A 22,424-nucleotide genomic window follows, 5' to 3' on the forward strand; every position below is an offset into this window, starting at 1 on the left:
AACCATCAACTTTTCACATTCACACACATTTTATATAGGGTATAGGGTCTGAGTCAGAGTCAGGTTCAGGTTCTGGTGGCTTTAAAACAAAGACATGAGGCACATGGTAACTTTGACAAACTGGCAAAGAGTGAATGGAAAAGAGCTGATTTAAATATCTGAAGAACAGAGGAGGAAAGTGGCAACAGGAGTCTGATAACAATACAATTGCTAAAAAATAATTACAAAAATCCAAACGAAGAACACTACATGAATCTCCTTTTGGTGATTTAAAGAAAACCTTTCGCTTAATGATTCAAAACAACCTTGTCATCTGTGTTTTATTAAAACACGCAGTTACAGTTTGTCACATTATATAGATACAGTTGACAAAAGTACTGTCAAAGGCAACTCATTTAATGAATGTATTTCTTTTTATTTATGACGAGCAAAGCTCTTAGTTGTCAGATAACATTTGTAGTTACATTTCCCCCCCAAAGAGCAGACGTCTACATATACTGCGTATTTTGGACATTTTCAGTCCGTACAGTAAAGGGTTGATGAGTGGTTGGCATGTAAGCCAGTACAATGACAGAACAATGCGCAACATATTGGGTAAATAGTTCATATTAAACCTGCTCTGTACTATTTCAAAGAAAGCCCCAAAAGAAAAATTCAGCAGGGAAAAAAGGTGAGGTGTGCAGGTACTGAGAGCTTTCTGTCTGGTCTGTTTGGAACCAGAAAAACACACTTTAAGAATGCCCATGTAAGAGAAAAGAATTAAGATTATAAGAGCAAAGATTACTGTAAACATGTGAACAAGTCCAAAAATGTTATTGGCTGTTGTGTCAGAGCAGGCCAGTTTGACAACATAATAGTTGTCACAGTACACTTTGTTAATAATGTTTCCACACAGCTGTAAAGGAGCAGTCAGACCAGACACTATCAAAATATGGACAAGAAAAGAGTACAACCATGTTAGAGCAATAAGCACTAGACATCTTTTTAGATGTCATATGAGTGTGATATTGTAGAGGATAACAGATAGCAAGATATCTGTCATAAGACATGATGGCTAAGGTCCAAAGTTCTACACCTCCATAAGAGTACAAACAGAAAATCTGCAGGAAACAGAATGGAGCAGAAACAGTGTGAATGTCAGAGAGGATCTGAACCAGAAGGAATGGAAACAACCCTGTACTACCAAACAGTTCATTTACAAACAGGCTGCACAGAAAAAGGTACATAGGTTCATGTAAGCTTCTGTTCACACAGATAACCACAATCAGCAAAACATTGGCACAAATAATTACAGCATAAAAACACATAATAATCAGGAAAAATAAATATTTGAAAACCCCAGTGTCAAAGTAGGCAGCAAGTTTGAAATATGAAACCTGTGTAGAGTTTATCATGATCTCATCAATAGTATATACACACCACAGTGTAACACAGGTTGAGACATTGGATAAATCTAACGTTGATCTGCTCACCTGCTATAGTCGCACTGTGACCCCTCCCAACTGAGCAGAGACACTGATTCTCCTTCTTTTATCCTTTTCAAGTCAGGGGGACGCACACAGCAGAGAGCAGTCTGACCTCATAATCAAATCACACCTCGATTTTCTACTGATTTCTAATTAAAATTGAAAGACTAGTTTTGTTAGTGTTAGATCATTGTTTAATTGTTAGAGCAATGAGTATCATAGATTATTAGACACATGCACACAAATGCTGCGGGGTAGACTGATCATGTCTAACGCTGTGTTCACACAATGGTTGCATCAAACAAATATTTTATTCAGCGTTTGGTGTGAACACAGCATTAAAACTGACTGGTCTACCCCGCAGCACTTGTGTACATGCTGAGCAAATTCTTGTGCAGATGTTCTTCACATTTGTGGATTCAAGTGCCCATTATCAATAATATCAACTACCAACATGACCAACCGAACCACTGGCAGATAATTAGCAATCAATAGTTTGAGAACATCTTGGTCTCATATCGGTAACAATGGATAAACTGAGAAAGGATTGATCAGCAGCCAGCCTGATCTGAAGCCAAGTAATACTTTGGCATGGCACACTTGACTTCATATTTGCGCCCCAGACATTGATTAAAGAAAATAGAGGCCCGGGGGTCCATTACGGTTCTTATAACAGTAAAGCTGGAAATATGCTTCTAAAAAGTTACAGCTAAATATCTCTGTGAAGTAGGGCTGCAACTAACAATTATTTTCATAGTTGATTAATTTGTGGATTATTATTTAGTGTTTCCCTAAGCCCAATATGACGTCCTGAAATGTCTTGTTTTGTCCATAACTCAAATATATTCAGTTTACTGTCACAGAAGACAGAAGAAACTAGAAAATATTCACATTTAACAAGCTGACATCAGATAAGTTTGATTTTTTTTCCACAAAAAATGGCTCAAACCGATTAATAGATGATCAAAAAAGTTGGAGATTAATTTAATAGTTGACAACTAATCGATAAAGCTTTGCAGCGCTATACATTATAATTGTCAGGGTCCCACCGTCACCAGCACTCACTCCTCCCACTCGTTCACATTCCCCATCACTCACTCCTCCCATTCGTTCACTATCTCCTCAATACTGATCACTCACACCTGCACTTCATCAGGCCACTCCATCAGTTCGCCACCTGCACCTCATTAGTCCACCATCTTTATATTCGGCACATGCTCATTCATTCTTTGTCTGGTCTCATCGATACAAGACACCTAGACTCTCTCCTGCTACTTACCCGTTGCCTAACTGAAGATCCTACCTGCTATCATCCTCCTGCCGTCTGCTGCCACCCTAAGACTCCAACTACCACAGCTAAGTTCTGTTTGTGTTTGGCCAGCTCACTGTTCCTCCAGTTGGATTTTGTGAATAAAGCTCGTTTCACTTACCACCAGTCTGACTCCTGTTCATTCCGTGACAATAATAGCTTAGGTCACATGCTTGTGATTTGTGCAAACATTAGTACAAATGTAAATGTTCTGAAAAATGAGTAGTCATGCGAATCCAAAGGCCTTCTTGACTGAATTGTTAACTGTCTGAGATAGGCAAGTAGATAACAAATAATAAGGTCACATGAGACACAGCCATATTCTAACCGTACACTAAGTGGGAACTATATTCTCAGACAGTGGAAGCATTGCTACTTGGGCAGAGTGATTAGCACAACACCGAAAAGCACAGTTACTTCCGTCAGTAAAACCAATGTGAATAGCTAGTTAGTAGCGAACCTGACTGGTGATCATGGCATTATTTGTACACCCTGTGACTATACAAATCACAACATGTAAATAGGAACATGTATGCGTTATTTTGTCACTTATTTGGAGCAGTCGGCTAGTTGGAACCAGTTACCTGCATGATCTGTGCTAGGCTAAGCTAATGCTGGGGGCGTCAGACAGCGTTAGAACACGCACGGAGATGAGAAGGGTATGTATCGACTTGTCTAACTCTGGGGGTTACGGTGAATAAGCCAAAGTCCCAATAAGTCGGCGTGTTCCTTTTAACTTTTGTTCTACATTTGTAAAACTATATGTAACTAGTTTAAATTTGGACTAGGTTGGCACAATGTGAACATAAGTCAGTGTAGTAATTCTAAACAGATTCATTATCATGGAAACAGTTTTAACAAACACCCCCAAATGTACAATTTAGTTCAACATAATGTTCAGGTTACAAATTATTAATAAAACATCTGTGACATTGTGTAAGTTTGAGCTTACACCCACTGTAGTCAGACTAAATCTGTCCTGAGCTGAAACTTTGTTGCGACTTCTTTTATCCTTTTCGATACAGAGGACACCCACAGCAGCAGAATGACCTCATTATGAAAAGGTCCCATTGAAAGATTCTGTTTGGTCAATGTCAGCAAAAAGTAAACTTTGTAGAAGGCATTTACATTTTGTTTTACAATTGTTTCTATTAGAGTTGTTCCAATACCGATATCAGTATCGGAAAAGAAACAGAAAAAAGAAGAAAAAATAGTTTCCCCCTGATATATCGGCCGTGATAATTGATATTTTTAGAGATTATGTTTGATCAATGTCAGCAAAAAAGTAAACTTTCTAAATGCATATAGAACATTTCAAGTATGGGTGGGGAAGAAAAACGATACAGCATAATCTCCTCCTTGATGAAACTTATAGTTACGGAGTGAGGAGTTGCAGTGTTCACCTAGACCGAGGGGGAGGGTATATATTGCTACAGACACGACACCCTTTTCTTCTCTGCTTCTCTTCATAGTCGTCAGATTCATCTACCAACCCCATCGCTGTTGTCCTGCTCCGCACCCTGCTATGTCCTGCTATACCCTGCTACGCCCTGCAGTGCCTTGAAACGCCCTGTATTTCCCTGCTACGCCCTGTAACGCCCTGCAGTGCCCTGCTACGCCATGAACTACTACAACTACTATTTCTAGTCATAGTTCCATTATCTTTATTTTGACTATTATTGCCACTGTTCATCACATCCCCAACCAGCAACGTCGACACCCCCTATCAAGAGCCTGGGTCTGTCCGAGGTTTCTCCCTAAAAGGAAGTTTTCCTCACCACCTGAGGTTTCTCCATAAAAGGGAGTTTTTCCATCGCCACTGTCGCACTGAAAGCTTGCTCTTGGGGGAATTACTGGAATTGTTGGGTCTTTGTAAGTTATAGAGTGTGGTCTAGACCTACTCTATCTGTAAAGTGTCTTGAGATAACTTGTTATGATTTGATACTATAAATAAAATTGAATTGAAATGTAAGTTAAACATGAGTCTTTTTGCTATACTTGTATAACATGAGCACATATGTTTATTTGGTTAATTTTGCAGTCAGTAAAGATTTTGGTAACGTATAACATGTTTGTATCGTATTGTAACGTTCTAGCAAGTTAGCTAACAGCGGCACAGTTTAACCACTGACAAATAAGTTAAATGTGTTGTAGCCATACTGGAGAGTCTGAAGTCCACCCTCATGTCACTTTCCCCATCAAACTAAAATATAGTGCCAGCACTGGGACTGTATCGATTAGCTGGCAGTAACGTTACAGCCTAAGGGTTTGGAGCCTGTAGAACTATAAGCACAGGACCGTCTTTTAAATAAAATTCTATTAAATGTATTTAATGTTATCTTTTGCATTGCACTTTGCATAACTGCAGCATATAACGTTAGTGCATAAAAGAATAGAAGAATGGGAACTATTTAAATGTTAATTCTGTTGCCTCTGCTTTCACTCTTGTATTGTCACTGTATGAAGACCATTTAGAACAAGAAAATTCTGACTTAAAATAATAGCCTATACTGTATAATCAATATGATATCCACCTTACTGCAATAACCATTACAGGAATTTACTATCACGTAGTGGTGCATAAATACATTCTAACACATTAGAGCCTTTATAAAATGCACAAAAACAAAGCAGGAATGTATTTTTCACGGAAAACAATAGGTGGCTGGAATGCTCTCCCCGGGTGAAATTCACAATTTTACTGAAGAAGAAGAAGGAGTGAAATGTTGTGATCGTCTGTTCCGGTAAGTGAACACTGGCTGTGCGCGATTTGAGAAAACACTCCCCTGTTGAAATTTACGCACTATGCAAGTGTACAAAGTTTACTGCCTGTTAGTGCACTAATGGAAGTGTGCAGTTTGAGACACACTGACAGCCTATTTAAGGTCTTTTCAGACGCACCTACTAGTAATCCATATTTCAATGAGAGGCGAGCGGGCAGGTAGGGATTGTGGGCAATCTGACAGGCGGAGCGAAAAGTGGGTGCAAACCCGTGAAACTGTCGCAGCTGTGCTGGTCTCACGCACATGCCAGCCCGCTGCAAGAGTTGAAATGTGTTCAACCTTTTCTACGCGAGTGACACGCAGTGCAAATCGATGGCTGGGTCTTTCATAAAGTAACAGCTGTTTTAGCATTGCCTCAGGATTGCTTCTCTGAGTTTAATGGTTTTACAGGCTTCTTCAGACGGTGATCTCCATGCCAACACTTTGAGACCGACTGTGAGGGTCAGCACCTCCAAGTCTGAGTCTATGGTACCCTGCTGAAAATGGTGTATTTCTAGTGCAAACCCGGCCCGGTGACTCGGTGTCTCTATAAATGCTGTTGTTTCTCTGTCTTTATGTTATCTGTTGATGTATTTGTTTGTGTATATCACCATGTGCATGAAGCAGACTGAAAATTCTCCTTCATGGAACGATAAATATCTATCTTACACAAATGACTGCATTTTACAGAATCATGTAAAGAGCTAAACTGCTAGCGTTACAATAGATGCTACGAACAAATAAATGCAGAGCAATAAACAAATTATCTGATACATTGAAACATAAAATACATGATATACAAACAACATGCTTAGTCTCATCTAGTGTTACTTCAAATCATATTCACTGTATGTTATCTACACAGCAACACTCACATGCTCAACTACATGTGCTCAACAAAACATTAACAAATACAATGGTGTTAAGCATCACCTGCCACAAATACCCTTCAATTCAGGCTGCTACACATTGGAAAAAAGCAGCCAGTGATTTACTAAGCATTACAACCAAGGATTGAAAGTGATTGCTTCTGGTGCTGGCATATTGCTTGCAAACAGAGAAGCATGAGGATGGGAGGCTTTTAAAAATGACCTATTTCCTACTGCCTGTTTCCTGCTTCACGTGTACAACACACCTGCATAGGAAAGTCCAATAGGTGGCATGATTTCACATGATTCCAGCCAGAGGACAGAACAGCTGTGTTTTAGTTGTCAAAATAGTGTAGTGATGTAATATATACGATCAGGAGTCTTCACAGGATGTTCCATCCATCCATCTTCTTCCGCTTATCCGGTAACGGGTCGCGGGGGTAGCAGCTCCAGCAGGGGACCCCAAACTTCCCTTTCCCGAGCCACATTAACCAGCTCCGACTGGGGGATCCCGAGGCGTTCCCAGGCCAGGTTGGAGATATAATCCCTCCACCTAGTCCTGGGTCTTCCCCGAGGCCTCCTCCCAGCTGGACGTGCCTGGAAAACCTCCCTAGGGAGGCGCCCAGGGGGCATCCTTACCAGATGCCCGAACCACCTCAACTGGCTCCTTTCGACGCGAAGGAGCAGCGGCTCTACTCCGAGCTCCTCACGGATGACTGAGCTTCTCACCCTATCTCTAAGGGAGACGCCAGCCACCCTCCTGAGGAAACCCATTTCGGCCGCTTGTACCCTGGATCTCGTTCTTTCGGTCATGACCCAGCCTTCATGACCATAGGTGAGGGTAGGAACGAAAACTGACCGGTAGATTGAGAGCTTTGCCTTCTGGCTCAGCTCTCTTTTCGTCACAACGGTGCGATAAATTGAGTGTAATACCGCACCCGCTGCGCCGATTCTCCGACCAATCTCCCGCTCCATTGTTCCCTCACTCGCGAACAAGACTCCAAGGTACTTGAACTCCTTCACTTGGGGTAAAGACTCATTCCCTACCTGGAGAAGGCACTCCATCGTTTTCCTGCTGAGAACCATGGCCTCAGATTTAGAGGTGCTGATCCTCATCCCAGCCGCTTCACACTCGGCTGCGAACCGATCCAGTGAGTGCTGAAGGTCACAGGCCGACGATGCCATCAGGACCACATCATCTGCAAAAAGCAGCGATGAGATCCCCAGCTCACCAAACTGCAATCCCTCTCCACCCCGACTACGCCTCGATATCCTGTCCATAAATACTACAAACAGGATTGGTGACAAAGCGCAGCCCTGGCGGAGGCCAACTCTCACCTGAAACGAGTCCGACATACTGCCGAGAACCCGGACACAGCTCTCGCTTTGGTCGTACAGAGATTGGATGGCCCTGAGAAGGGACCCCCTCACCCCGTACTCCCGCAGCACCTCCCACAGTGTCTCCCGGGGGACCCGGTCATACGCCTTCTCCAGATCCACAAAGCACATGTAGACCGGTTGGGCATACTCCCAGGCTCCCTCCAGGATCCTTGCGAGAGTAAAGATCTGGTCCATTGTTCCACGACCAGGACGGAATCCGCATTGTTCCTCTTCAACCTGAGGTTCGACTATCGACCGAACCCTCCTTTCCAGCACCTTGGAGTAGACTTTACCAGGGAGGCTGAGAAGTGTGATACCCCTGTAATTGGCACACACCCTCTGGTCCCCCTTTTTGAAAAGGGGAACCACCACCCCGGTCTGCCACTCCTTAGGCACCGTCCCCGACTTCCACGCAATGTTGAAGAGGCGTGTCAACCAAGACAACCCCTCCACACCCAGAGCTTTAAGCATTTCTGGACGGATCTCATCAATCCCTGGGGCTTGGCCACTGTGGAGTTGTTTAACTACCTCAGCAACTTCCACCAGGGAAATTGACGACAATCCCCCATCATCCTCCAGCTCTGCCTCTACCATAGAGGGCGTATTAGTCGGATTTAGGAGTTCCTCAAAGTGCTCCTTCCACCGCCCTATTACCTCCTCAGTTGAGGTCAGCAGCGTCCCATCCTTACTGTACACAGCTTGGATGGTTCCCCGCTTCCCCTCCTGAGGTGGCGAACGGTTTTCCAGAAGCACCTTGGTGCCGACCGAAAGTCCTTCTCCATGTCTTCTCCGAACTTCTCCCACACCCGCTGCTTTGCCTCTTTCACGGCAGAGGCTGCAGCCCTTCGGGCCCTTCGGCAGGATGTTTATTTTGAAAATAGGGTGGGGTTGGCAACCTTTTTATGAAGTGGAATTTTAATGTTCTTGTTAATCAGCATTAAGCCTGCCATCATCTACCAAACCTCAGGCTCAGGCAGTGTTATTTTTTTCTCTTTGCGCCGCATTCTGTGAAGAAGGCAACGGATACTAACCAATCAGAGGCAGAGTAGGACGGGTCTTCTCTGATCAACATTTGTCAGCAAAACAAATGTTAATTTTGTCTTTACAACAGGTGCATCTGTGGGTATCATGCGGTACAGAGAATTGCGGACCCAAATGCAGAGACAGCAGGCAAGAGTAGTGTTGCTTGAGGATTTAATAAATAAATCAAAGATATACAAAAGTCCATACCAACAAAAGGAGTCCACAAGGCAGCAGGCAAAATCCCTCCAGAATATGGAGGACAACAAAAGACAGGAATACCAAAAACTGGAACACAGAGACAACGGGGTAGACTCCACACATGAACACAAAACAGTACAGAATAGAATACAGTGATCTGACAACAGACAAGGGGAACACAGAGACTAAATACACAGGGTAATGAGGTAACAAGGAACAGGGCTGGGGAACAGGTGAAACACATCAGGGCTGGGCAGAACAATCGAAAAAGGCAGGAACTAAAACCAGATATGACCAGGGAGAAAAGACAGACTTCAAAATAAAACAGGAAACAGAAGATACACAACCATGACAGTGGGCTTCAAGGAGTTGAATCAAAATATAATTATTACAACTGTTTCATCTGTTTTAATTTAAATTGTGTTGGAAAACAAAAGAAGGATCATGATAAACTCTACACAGGTAGTATGTAAGTGTAAATATTAAAAGTATAAGAATAATTTGTTATTTACTATGGTGTTGGAGCATGCCAGTTTAACGATGGAGTAATTGTCACAGTACACTTTGTTAATGACATTGCCACACAGCTGTAAAGGAAGACTCAAAGATATCAAAATGTATATAGCAATATATGGGTATAACCATGTCAGAGCACTACACATGGCAACCTTGTTAGATGTCATACGTGTTATATTGCAGAGGATAACAGATAGCAAGGTATCGGTCATAAGACATGAGAAATAAGTATTTAAAGAGCCCAATATCAAGGTATGTTGTGTATTTTGAACAGTTGAACGATGCAAGAAGATGGCTCGGGTCTGTGTTGCTTGGCTGTGTTTTGATGCTTGCATGGCTTCTTATACTGAATGGGGATACTGTTGATGTGTAACTGTGCTAATGTCTTGCTGCTACCTGTAGCTCTGCATGGCTTACTGAGAAAGCTTATTTGTTGCTCTAGCTGTCTGTATAGTGTCTTGTTGACTTCTGTCAGTATATTTTAACCTGTACTAATGTCTTGCTATTTCCTGTTGTTCTGGTCTAAAATCATCTGACCAAAGGATTAAAGTTGAAAATTAGCCGGCTGGTTAACACTGGCACATTTACAGAAATGTTAATTAATGTGTGTTGTCCTTTATAAAATAAAGAATAAGAATATTTTTGGGCTACAATCTGATCTGTAGTTGAGATAAACCTGATGGATTGTGGGTAACTGTAGCTTCCGTTGTTGATGTTAGCCACGCTGCTGTAAACACATGCAGTTGAGCTAAGAGAGGGTTAAAATGCCATCATAGGCCAGGTAATCATTGTTATATGAATGAATGAATGAATGAATGAATATGAATGACTGATTTTGTTTTTCTTATTGTGTCATGCATACAACAAAATATGCCCAGCCCACACAGGCTTACTCACCATTACTGAGGACGAAGGACCAGATGCCAAAGTAACCACATACTCTCTATATAGAGTAAAACCTTCTAGTCTTTTTTGCCAAGCTTTAGAAACAAAAGTTAAATATTAAATTTAAACAACCACTCCAATTGGTCCTCATCCGTGCACAAGAACATTTCAGGATTTTGGACAGACATTTCACGTAAGATTGGTGTTCTTAACTCATCATAATACGGACAATACAGAAGAAAATGTGATTTGTTCTCAACTTCTCCTAGTTCACATAGTGAAAGTGTAAGCTATTTCAAATTTCTTTGGGTAGGACCACCAGACCCCCTGCTTAATGTGTGATCCCCCCCCCCACAGGCCCATTCTGAGCCAAGAAAAATCCTGAATATGACAAATATTAACATAAAAAGACAGAGGAAATAGAACCCTAAAACTGAGACTGTCCTCTGGAAAAACATACCCATAGATAATTTGTACAAGCAGTAATTACGACACATATTTAAGTTTTGCAGCAGCGGCCCACCCTATCAAAATTGTTGCTGCTGCTTCCCTCAAAATTTTATCAAAAATGTCATGAAATTGTAGTAATTGACACAAATCTGCTGAGCTAGACGGAACAATGTAGTTGGCATGCACATTATATGACAGCCACCATGTCCCCCACATGTTTTATTATTATAGTATCCTATCTTCTCTGGACCCTCTACAGTTTGCCTACCAGCCTTGTCTGGGAGTGGACGATGCTGTCATCTATCTTCTGCAGCAAGCTCATTTGCACCTGGATGGTGGTGGCGGCACTGTAAGAATCACATTTTTTGATTTCTCCAGTGCATTCAACACCATCCAGCCACTGCTACTAGATGAGAAGCTGCAGATGAAGGGTGTCGGTGCGTCCACAGTCTCCTGGATCACTGACTACCTGACAGACAGACCACAGTTTGTCCGTCTGGACCGTGTTCTGTCTGATGTGGTGGTGAGTGGTACAGGGGCTCCTCACGGGACGGTACTGTCTCCTTTTCTGTTCACCTTATACACCACAGACTTCCAGTACAACTCAGAGTCATGTCACCTACAGAAGTTGTCTGATGACTCTGCAGTTGTTGGGTGTATAAGGGATGGACAGGAGGGAGAGTCCAGAGAGCTGGTGGACAACTTTGTGGAGTGGACTGGTAAGAATCACCTGCTGCTGAATGTGGATAAGACCAGAGAGATGGTGATTGACTTCAGGAGGAAGGGAACGGCTCCGCAGCCCCTTTGCATTCTGGGTGGAGATGTGGACATGGTTGAGGAGTACAGATACCTGGGTGTCAACATCGACAACAGGCTGAACAGGAAAATCAACAGCACTGCTGTTTACAAGAAGGGGATGAGCAGACTCTATTTCCTGAGGAAGCTGAGATGCTTCAATGTGTGCAGCAAGATGCTGGAGATGTTCTACCAGTCTGTTGTGGCCAGCGCTGTGTTCTCCTCCGCCATCTGCTGGGGCAGCAGCATCGGAGCCAGCTGTGGCGGAGAGGAGGTCACTGAACAAACTGTTATCTATCATGGATAACCCCGACCACCCTCTCCACCCCACACTGGTCCAACAGAGGAGCACCTTCTCTAAGAGGCTCCAACAGCTTCGATGTCGCACGGACCGCTACAAGAAATCATTCCTCCCACAGGCAATAAAACATTTTAACACTTCATCACTGAGTGTTAGATAAGACTCATATACATCACAGCTGCACTAAGTGCACCTTGCACAATAAGTTTATCTACAGCTTTATCAATACTAGTTAAACAGTTTTTATTCCCAACTTGTATATATTTTAAATATTTGTTCTTGTATTCTATCCTATTATTATTTCATGTACATTGTATCCTATTATTTAATGTATATTCTGTATGTGTGCTGTGTGTCTGATATTTTGCTGCTGCAACACAGTCATTTCCCATTTTGGGATCAATAAAAATCTATATATATATATATACCCAAAAGTTTAAATAATATGTGCAATTAGTATAAAAAAAACAAACAAAAAAAACAAAACGATACTTGGCTTCAGTGCATCAATATAGGATTGCCACAAAAAATATCGGGATACTATGCTGCATTGATCTCTGCCCCCCCACCCCTAGCATTAATAATAATATTTATAATTATAATAATAATAATACATTTTATTTATATAGCGCTTTCCAAGTTACTCAAAGACACTTTACAATAAAGCACATTAAAAGCAAGTAAAACAGTAAAACCAGCAAATAACAGCAGGTGAAATTTAATATTAATACAGGGATAAGGCTTATCTAAAGGCTTTGATACGTGATTAGCATGTGTCCAGGTCAGTTCAGTTACAGATGTGTATGGGTAGGGAGTTCCAGAAGTATGAGGTCACTCGCCAAAACACCTGCCCAGTTCTCCACTGGTTCTCACAACTAAATGTTTTGCAGAAGATTGTTAGTTTTAGTTCTACATCATTTTCCTACAAATTGATTTATGGGGGTCACCAACCAACAAACGCTCTTTAACATTAGTTTACATTTTACCAAAGACAAGACTTTTACATACTTTTACTTTTACATTTTAGTAATTTGCAGTCCATAAATTAAAGGGTTGAAGAACGGTTGGCAGGTCAGGAAGTATAATGACAAAAAAATGCGCAACATCATTGCTCATATCAAACCTGCTCTGTAATATTTGAAAGAAAGAACCAAAAGAAAAGTTGAGTAGAGAAGCGAGGTGAGGTGTGCAGGTACTGACAGCTTTCTGTCTGGTCTGTTTAGAACCAGAAAAACACACTTTAAGGATCTTGATGTACGTGTAAAGGATTAAACTGAGAGGACCAAAGACGAAAAGACAAGTGGAAATGAGTCCATAAAGGTTATTGACTCTGGTGTCAGAGCAGGCCAGTTTGACAATAGAGTAGTTATCACAGTAAATTACAAAAGCCCCGGTGTCAAAATAGGCAACAAGTGCAAAATATAAAACCTGAGTAGAGTTTATCATGATCCCTCATTTGGGTCATTAAGAAATCAAAACATTATGCAGAGGATAAACTAAACATAACTATTGTGTGTTTTTAGTTACAGATATGTAAATATGTACAGTAGTTTACACTTTAAACTCATGTGAAGCAACAGTAAACAGATTCATTCTTTATTATGAAAGGAAATAAGCCACAAAACAAACTTAGCATTACTCTCAACTACATCTATATAATACAAAGATTAAACCTTAGGAGGCACAGTTCATGACATTGTCTTAATCCTCACATTCATCTACTGCTCTGCTCTACTCAACTGAGTCCCTCCCAACTGAGCTGAAAGCTTTCCAAGTCAATTGATTCTCCCAGCAGCAGACTGACGTCCTCAACAAAAGACCTACTGGTTGTCGATGATTCCTATTGTCAGGTCAAATAGCAAACTTCCTTTGCGTACATGTATGTATATAAATGGATAGGAAAATTTCTTAAAAAAGATGTGAAAACACCAAATTAATGAACACCCCGAGCTAGAAGCAAACTGTGGCAATTGTATATAGTATCCATCTTAAAGGTGTTATATAGAGTAGGGATGAGTTTTAGAAAGTAGAAATATTTTATTAACAAAATGTGTGTATGTGCTCATTGCAAAAGAGCTGTGTTAGTCATTGAGGAAGTGGTTACTCCATTCATAAAAATAGTTTAGGCTTTTATGAAACAATGGTGCATTGTTTGAAGGTTGCGAGAACGAAGAGGAAATTGCACCACACAGAAGGCCCCGACCTTGGCGTGTGGGTTTGTGAAGATACCAACAGTTTTCCACTCGCAGATCAGTCTGGCATCTTGAGATAGAGAAAATTTGGAGCCGTTCGCCAAACGAACAACCAATCAGCATTGGTTTTGAGGCGGGTTTAGGTGTGACGCAACGAGAAGCGACTGGTTAGTGTGTAATGGCCATTAACATGGCGGCTTCCAAGGATGAGATGAGCGTAGCTATCGCACAAGTTTTATCCGAATTAGAAAGTATTCCTTCATTGAAAGAAGAGCAAAAAACGGCACTGGAGGCTTTTCTCGGAGGAAAAGATGTTTTTTGCTCTTCTCCCGACTGGTTTCGGCAAGAGTTTAATATATCAACTGGCTCCGCTAGTCGTGAAGAAAATGGGAAAGGTACGTTATACACTTCGTTCATCTGATTGGTTGATTTGGCCTGTCTATCACCAACATAGCTGGTGATAGACAGATGGTTTATCCAATCAGCTAACCAGTATTTTCGCCCCTTCCCAAAAGTTCTCCAACGGAAAGTTCCCAGATGGATATGCTGAGCAAATGCGAAGCAATCCATCTGGCGGAGTCAGGTTAGGGGACACCCCCTTGTGAGGATAGTATGGCACAATGGTGCATTGTTTGAAGGTTGCAAGAATGAAGAGGAAATTGCACCACACAGAAGGCCCCGACCTTGGCGTGTGGGTTTGTGAAGATAACAACAGTTTCTGTCTAGAAACTAGAGGACACCCCCTTGTGAGGATAGTATAAAAGCTTGAGGGAGAGAATAGAGGAGCGTTCATTTTCGGAGGAGATCTTGGTGGACCAGCTCTGACTTTGTCTGTCGTTACAGAAACCCAGACTCTGTTCGTGAACCCACAATTGTGTATTAACTTGTATGCTGAACTCTTCATCTCATACTGATCCTTGTGTTCTGGGTAAACTTCAGTCCAATCAAAGAAGGCGTGGGAATGTGGCCGGGTTGGCTTGGTGGGTAGAGCAGGCACACATATACTGAGAGGTTTATACCTCGACGCAGAGGTCCAGGGTTCGAATCCGACCTGTGACGATTTCCTGCGTGTCTTCCCCCTCTTTCTCCCCTTTCTCACCTAGCTGTCCTATCAAAATAAAGGTGGACAAGCCCAAAAATCATCTTTTAAAAAAAAAAAAAAAAAAGAAGGCTCGGGAATTAATAAATTGGAGTCAGATTTGACAGGCCTCAAGGCCTCATTTGGACACATTCCCACTATAGTATCACAAGTGATTTCCCAATTTGGTTCCAATTCACAACATTCCCATTTGAATACATTTTGAATTAGATAACAATCAGGTTAGGGAAATTTCAGTTACAATAGAGACAGAGCACATTTAAGTCCCGCCCCCACCGGAGGGGAAAATAACTCTCCGCTCTGCATTGACTTGTAAATGTAAAGAACCCATATTTAAATTTTTATAAGCTGCCGACCCAGAAGACTGAGCTTTGATGAAGACAAAATTGGAAACAGATGCGAGGAATCAGCAGAGAGAATGAGGAGACACTAAACTAACGTTATGTCCGACATTACATGTGTTATCTTAACTTACAGACATATATTTAGCCTAAAACTAACATTTGGATATTTGACTTTAGAAAATGCTTGCTCCAAACGGAACAGCGTACATAACGTTAGTTGTTTTCCTCTCTGGTGGGCATGGCTTTCTGAGTATGTGATGCGCTCTGTCTCTATACCAGGTTATCTCGGATATAAAAGATATTCTTAGAGAACTTCTGCTGTAAATTGTACAGCTTGGCAGTACTTCTCTTTACAGTCTTTTTCGGGGTGTTTCGTATGTCATTTAACACATTTTAAGCTTTCCACGTGTTATTTTACGCCCCATTGTCATTCACTACTCGTCACATGGACACTTTTAGGACCCCTTGACGTTACGTGCAAAACTATGATGCTTCACTAGGGTCGCCGTTTTGTGAATTCAAATAAAACTTAACTTTAGGTAACAAAAGTAGGTTGTCAAGTTTAGGAAAAACACTGTGATTTGGGGTAAAATAAGGACTTTTTTACGTCAATTATAGGGTTAGGGTGAATGGAAAAGAGCTGATTTAAATATCTGGAGGGCCGATGAGGAAAGTGTATGGTTAGTGTAGAAATATTGGCAGTTAAAAGTTGCTGACAGTTAAAGATTGTACTCATTGCAAAAGGGCTGTGTGCAGTCATTGAGGAAGTGGCTGTACTCCGGGTGAACTCGGATGCACAGAAGGTTAAGCCTCATATAGCATAAAAGTGCAGTGTGTACCAGACAGATAAGCAGAAAAACAGGAAAGACAGTTAAAAGTTACGAGAACAGAAGAGGAAGTTGCACCACACAGAGGCCCCAACCCTGGCGTGTGTGTGAAGATAATCGTGTCTGCCTAGAAACAAGAAGACACCCCCCTGTGAAGGGAGGATAAAAGCTTAAGGGAGAGAATAAATCAGGGAGTCACTTCAGAAGACAACTTGGTGGACTGAGCCCTGACTTCATGTCTGTAGTTAGGGAAACTTAGTCTCTGTTTGTGAACCCACAGCTGTGTTGTAACTCTTATGCTGGACTCAGTAAACTTTGCTTAACTTAACTCTTCATCTCAGATTGATCCTTGTGTTTTGGTAAACATAAGTCCGATAGAAAGAAGGCGTGGGAATTAGGTAATTGGAGTCAGATTTCTCTGTCCTTAGCACATTATTTCGGACAAATTCCCACCACAGTACCCGACCCTAACCAATTTGATGCCCTAGGCAAGATTTCAGCTGTTGCCCCTTGTATTGCAACCAATTCCACCATCACTCATAATATTTATACTGGAAACGGGGTGAGACTCGCTTCCACACCTTCATTTGGGGTGACCCCTAGCTCACCCAGTAAGAGCTTTGCCCATGTAGACTGAGTCCTTTGCAGCGGCCCAGGTTCGAGTCCGACCTGCGGCCCTTTGCTGCGTGTCATCCCCCATCTCTCTCCCACCTTTCCTGTCTATCCACTGTCACTGTCTAAAAAAGGGAAAAAATTATCTTAAAAAAAAATAAAGGCATATCACTGCCAGTATGTTTTAAGGCCCAAACGCACTGAAAGCGTCTGACGCGCATCAATTATGGAGAGTCAAATTGAGGATGCAGCGTGACCAAAGCTGTTTTTTTTCTGCAGCCGCACTACATGTTTGGAGAAAGTTACTGTAATGTGCTATATAATGATGTGATTCGAATCACAATTTATATTAATCAAAGTATATTCAGGTGCAATGGCGCCGGTAGGATTCTATTTCATAGTACCCACAAAAACCGCCAACTGAAGCGGTTTACCACTCAAGAAATCAGCTGTTCTTACGGAGGTATACAACCCTGTCCATCAAAGGAGAAAGTCTTCTGTCCTCACTGATAGGGGGATCTGTAACATACAAAACCTCTGTCTAAATAGCGACCTTTTCTAAAATACTGCTGGTTCTGTGGTGTTGGGGCTTCAAATCTGATGCCTGCAGCATCAACTGAGGCGCATCAACCATCGCTTTCAGTGTGTTTGGGCCTTTAGAATACATTTTAAGATCTTACTGATCACTTTTGAGGCCCCTTATTGGCCTCGCACCCTTGCATATCTCTGACCGCCTACTGTACACGCTAGTATGTACTTTAAAATCCTCAGGCAGAGGTCTGTTGTCTGTTCCAGAGGCATGGCTGAAAATTAACCGGTACAGAGCGCTTTCAGTCTCTGGAACGATCTGCCCGAGGATATCAAGTCAGCAGAAACAGCGGAAGGAAAGTCTGAGGCCATGTTGTGGCTGGATGGAAAACACGCAGTTACAGTTTGTCACAATAAATGTATTTTTTTTATTGATGATGAGCAAAGCCTATTGTTGTCAGATAACATTTGTAGTAAGTAAACTTTATTTATAAAGCACCTTTCAAAACTATGCTTACAAGGTGTTATTCAGTGCATCAAATAAGATAAGTACACAGATAAAATACAACACAGCAATATAAGAAGCAAACTAAAACAATGAAAATAATAAAAACAATAAAGTTAAAGGCAAACAGGGGTTAAACACTCAAACAGTAGTAACTATATCAGACGCACAGCACACATTAAAAGACAACGTGCATACAAAACAGATGAGTTTTTAACAGCTTCTTAAAACCATCGACATTTCGCATTCATAAGCATTTTCTATAAGGTATGGGGTTAGAGTCAGGTTCAGGTTCAAGTTCTGGTGGTTTTAAAACAGAAGACATGAGGCACATGGTAACTTTAACTAAAGAAGAACACTGCATGAATCTACTGTTGGTGATTTAAAGAAAACCTTTCGCTTAATGATTCAACTCATCCTTGTCATCTGTGTTTTATTACAACACACAGTTACAGGTTGTCACATTATCTAGTTAGATGAAAAAAGTACTGACAAAGGTAACTCATTTAATAAATGTATTGCTTGTTATTTACGACGAGCAAAGCTCTTAGTTGTCAGATAACATTTGTAGTTACATTCCCCCCCCCCAAAGAGCAGACGTCTACATACAATGCGTATTTTAGACATTTTCAGTCCGTACAGTAAAGGGTTAATGAGTGGTTGGAATGTAAGCCAGTACAATGACAGAAAAATGCGCAACATATTGGGTAAATAGTTCATATTAAACCTGCTCTGTACTAATTCAAAGAAACCCCCAAAAGAAAAATTCAGCAGGGAAAAAAGGTGAGGTGTGCAGGTACTGAGAGCTTTCTGTCTGGTCTGTTTGGAACCAGATAAACACACTTTAAGAATTCTCATGTAAGAGAAAATAATTAAGATTATAAGAGCAAAGATTACTGTAAACATGTGAACAAGTCCAAAAATGTTATTGGCTCTGGTGTCAGAGCAGGCCAGTTTGACAACAGAATAGTTGTCACAGTAGACTTTGTTAATAATGTTTCCACACAGCTGTAAAGGAGCTGTCATACCAGACACTATCAAAATATATCTAAGAAAGGAATACAACCATGTTAGAGCAATAAGCATGGCTATCTTTTTAGATGTCATACGAGTGTGATATTGTAGAGGATAACAGATAGCAAGATATCTGTCATAAGACATGACGGTTAAGGTCGAAAATTCACTAGCTCCATAAGAGTACAAACAGAAAATCTGTATGAAACAGAAGGGAGCAGAAACAGTGTGAATGTCAGAGAGGATCTGAACCAGAAGGAATGGAAACAACCCTGTACTACCATACAGTTCATTTACAAACAGGCTGCACAGAAAAAGGTACATAGGTTCATGTAAGCTTCTGTTCTTACAGATAACCACAATCAGCAAAACATTAGCACAAACTATGAAAACATATAAAGACAAAATAAGCAAGAACAATAAGTATTTAAAACCCCCGGTGTCCAAATAGGCAGCAAGTATGAAATATGAAACCTGAGTAGAGTTGATCATGATCCTCACCTTGGTTTATTACAATAGACTATGCACACCAACAAATAATTATGTTAACTTTTGTTCTACATTTGTAAAACTATATGTAACTAGTTTAAATTTGGACTAGGTTGGCACAATGTGCAACATAAACACATAGCACACATGAACATAAGTCAGTGTAGTAAATCTAAACAGATTCATTATCATGGAAAGAGTTTTAATAAACACCCCCAAATGTACCATTTAGTTCAACATGATGTTCAGGTTACGAATTATTAATAAAACATCTGTGACATTGTATAAATTTGAGCTTACATCCACTGTAGTCAGAATGAATCCGTCCTAACTGAGCTGAAACTTCATCGCAACTTCTTTTATCCTTTTCGATACAGAGGACACCCACAGCAGCAGAATGACCTCATTATGAAAAGGTCCCATTGAAAGATTCTGTTTGGTCACTGTCAACAAAAAGTAAACTTTGTAGAAGGCATTTAGAACAACAGAAACATAAAGACAAAATATGGTTTCTATTAGAGTTGTTCCAATACCGATATCAGTATCGGAAAATAAACTTTAAAGTAGTGTCCCCCTGATGTATCGGCCGTTTGATAATTGATATTGTTAGAGATTATGTTTGTTCAATGTCAGCAAAAAAGTAAACTTTCTAAACGCATATAGAACATTTCAAGTATGGGTGGGGAAGAAAAACGATACAGCATAGTATCGCATTATTTTCCATGGTAATACTGTATCCATACACAAAGGGCAAGTATCAATCTTTTATTATATAAATTGCACATGAGAATTTAACTTTTTGGGTACTAGAATAATAAAATCAATTGCTTTCTCAGTCTGCTAGATGGTGCAATCGAGTTTTTTTTTACCGGTGAGGTCAGCGTTCACAAGGAAGTTGGAAAAAAATGATAGCGACATCATTGAAAGAAATAAGTAAAGCACAGTCCTCGTTTAAATAAAATAAAAAAGGTCATTAATTGCAATTTATCGCAGAATATCGCAATACTTTTATTGTAGTATCATCTCGTGAATGTATCGTGGGGCCCATCCCTAATTTTCAAGAAATTTCAAGAAGAATTAACTTGAAGATAAAAAAAAATAATAATTTCCATCAATACCCAATATTTCCTTGGGCTTTTTCATGTGTGCTGTTCAGGTCACCTATCACAGCACACATTGGCCGAGAAGCTGGGTACACTCTGGATTAGGGGTGTCATGATAGTAAAAATCCAAAATTCTATTTGACTTTCGATTTTAAGGTTATGGTTCGATTACATTTTTGATTCAAACATTTTCTTTTCAACAGTGAAAGCAATGCCACAATAAGAACCACTAGATGACAGAAGGGTATTTTACAACAACACTGAGTTTCTCTGGGGGTTACGAAGTGCAATCAAAAGCATCATTAGTTTGACAAAGTGCACCTGAATGCACCATGAAGGTCCGTCGGAGGCCGCAGACCCATGGTGTGTCTCAAAACAAGCACTTCTGCACTTATACTAGCTATTTTGAGTACATAGTGCATCACATTGTCGAAGTGTGATCAAATACAGTGCACTACGAATTCCCGGATGGTGCACTCATAATGGTCAAAATGTTAAGTGTGGAACGATGGACACTTTCCACCCTCAACGGTTGCCATCTTCGCTACGTAGCGGAAAGGGGTGGAGCTTCCAAAAGTTGCTAAACCTTCAATCCAGGATTGAATTTAAAATCCTTCTCCTGACCTACAAAGCTCTAAATGGTCAAGCACCATCATATCTTGAAGAACTCTTAGTACCTTATTGTCCGACTAGAGCACTGCGTTCCCAGTGCAGAGTTACTTGTGGTTCCTAGAGTCTCCAAAAGTAGAATGGGAGCCAGAGCCTTCAGGTATCAGGCTCCTCTCCTGTGGAACCAGCTCCCAGTCTGGGTCCGGGAGGCAGATACCGTCGCTACATTTAAGAGTAAACTTAAAACTCTCCTCTTTGATAAAGCTTATAGTTAGGGAGTAAGGAGTTCGCAGCGTTCGCCTAGACCGGCGGAAGAGGGTGTATTTTTGCAGACACGGCACCCCTTCTCTTCAGGTTTGCCTTGCACCAGCTCTTAATTATGCTGTTATAGTTTTAGACTGCCGGGGGACTTCCTTTGACACACTGAGCTCCTCTCTCCCCTCTCGTTCCATATGTGTGCATTCATGTCCCAGAAATGCTTGATACTAACTTAGTCTCTGGGGAGCTTATTCCCCAGAGTCCTTATGTTTTTTTGCCCCGCAGTTTTCCTTGGACTATAGGGTGGCACCTAAATCATGGTTTCAGCTGTCACCATGATCCTGCTCCGTGCCCTGCTATGCCCTACAGTGCCCTGCTACGTCCTGCTATACCCTGCTACACCCTGTACCGCCCTACAGTGCCCTGCTACGCCATGATCTATTACAACTACTCTTTCTAGTCATAGTTCCATTATCTTTATTGTGACTATAATTGCCACTGTTTATCACACCCCCAACTGGCACCGTCAGACACCCCCTACCAAGAGCCTGGGTCTGTCCGAGGTTTCTCCCTAAAAGGAAGGTTTCCTCACCACTCAAGGTTTCTGCCTAATAGGAAGTTTTTCCTTGACACTGTCACACTAAATGCTTGCTCTTGGGGGAATTACTGGAATTGTTGGGTCTTTGTAAATTATAGAGTGTGGTCTAGACCTACTCTATCTGTAAAGTGTCTTGAGAGAACTCTTGTTATGATTTGATACTATAAATAAAATTGAATACGTAGATGGGAAGATTTTTTTGACATTTCGCATGTGCATGTATCCCCTTTTGTCAAAATTATAACAGATTGTCCTGGCTGATGCTCGAATGACAAAAAGGCAGAAAATGCTG

General features: G+C 41.2%; 2 protein-coding genes across 2 annotated transcripts; both read right to left on the reverse strand.

Moving 5' to 3' along the window:
* Positions 1-460: 460 nt before the first annotated feature.
* Positions 461-1,432, reverse strand: LOC116057868 (olfactory receptor 4D1-like). The gene is given in 2 exon segments (XM_036001106.1): positions 461-973; positions 975-1,432. Coding segments are annotated over 2 exon segments (933 nt in total). The 5' UTR covers positions 1,395-1,432.
* A 17,154-nt stretch (positions 1,433-18,586) lies between these two features.
* On the reverse strand, positions 18,587-19,567 carry LOC118495020 (olfactory receptor 142-like). The gene has a single exon (XM_036001107.1). It carries the CDS (start codon positions 19,565-19,567, stop codon positions 18,587-18,589), a length of 981 nt encoding a protein of 326 aa, XP_035857000.1.
* Between the last annotated feature and the right edge of the window lie 2,857 nt (positions 19,568-22,424).

This window comes from Sander lucioperca, chromosome 5 (assembly GCF_008315115.2).
Source record: "Sander lucioperca isolate FBNREF2018 chromosome 5, SLUC_FBN_1.2, whole genome shotgun sequence".
Lineage (NCBI taxonomy): Eukaryota > Metazoa > Chordata > Actinopteri > Perciformes > Percidae > Sander > Sander lucioperca.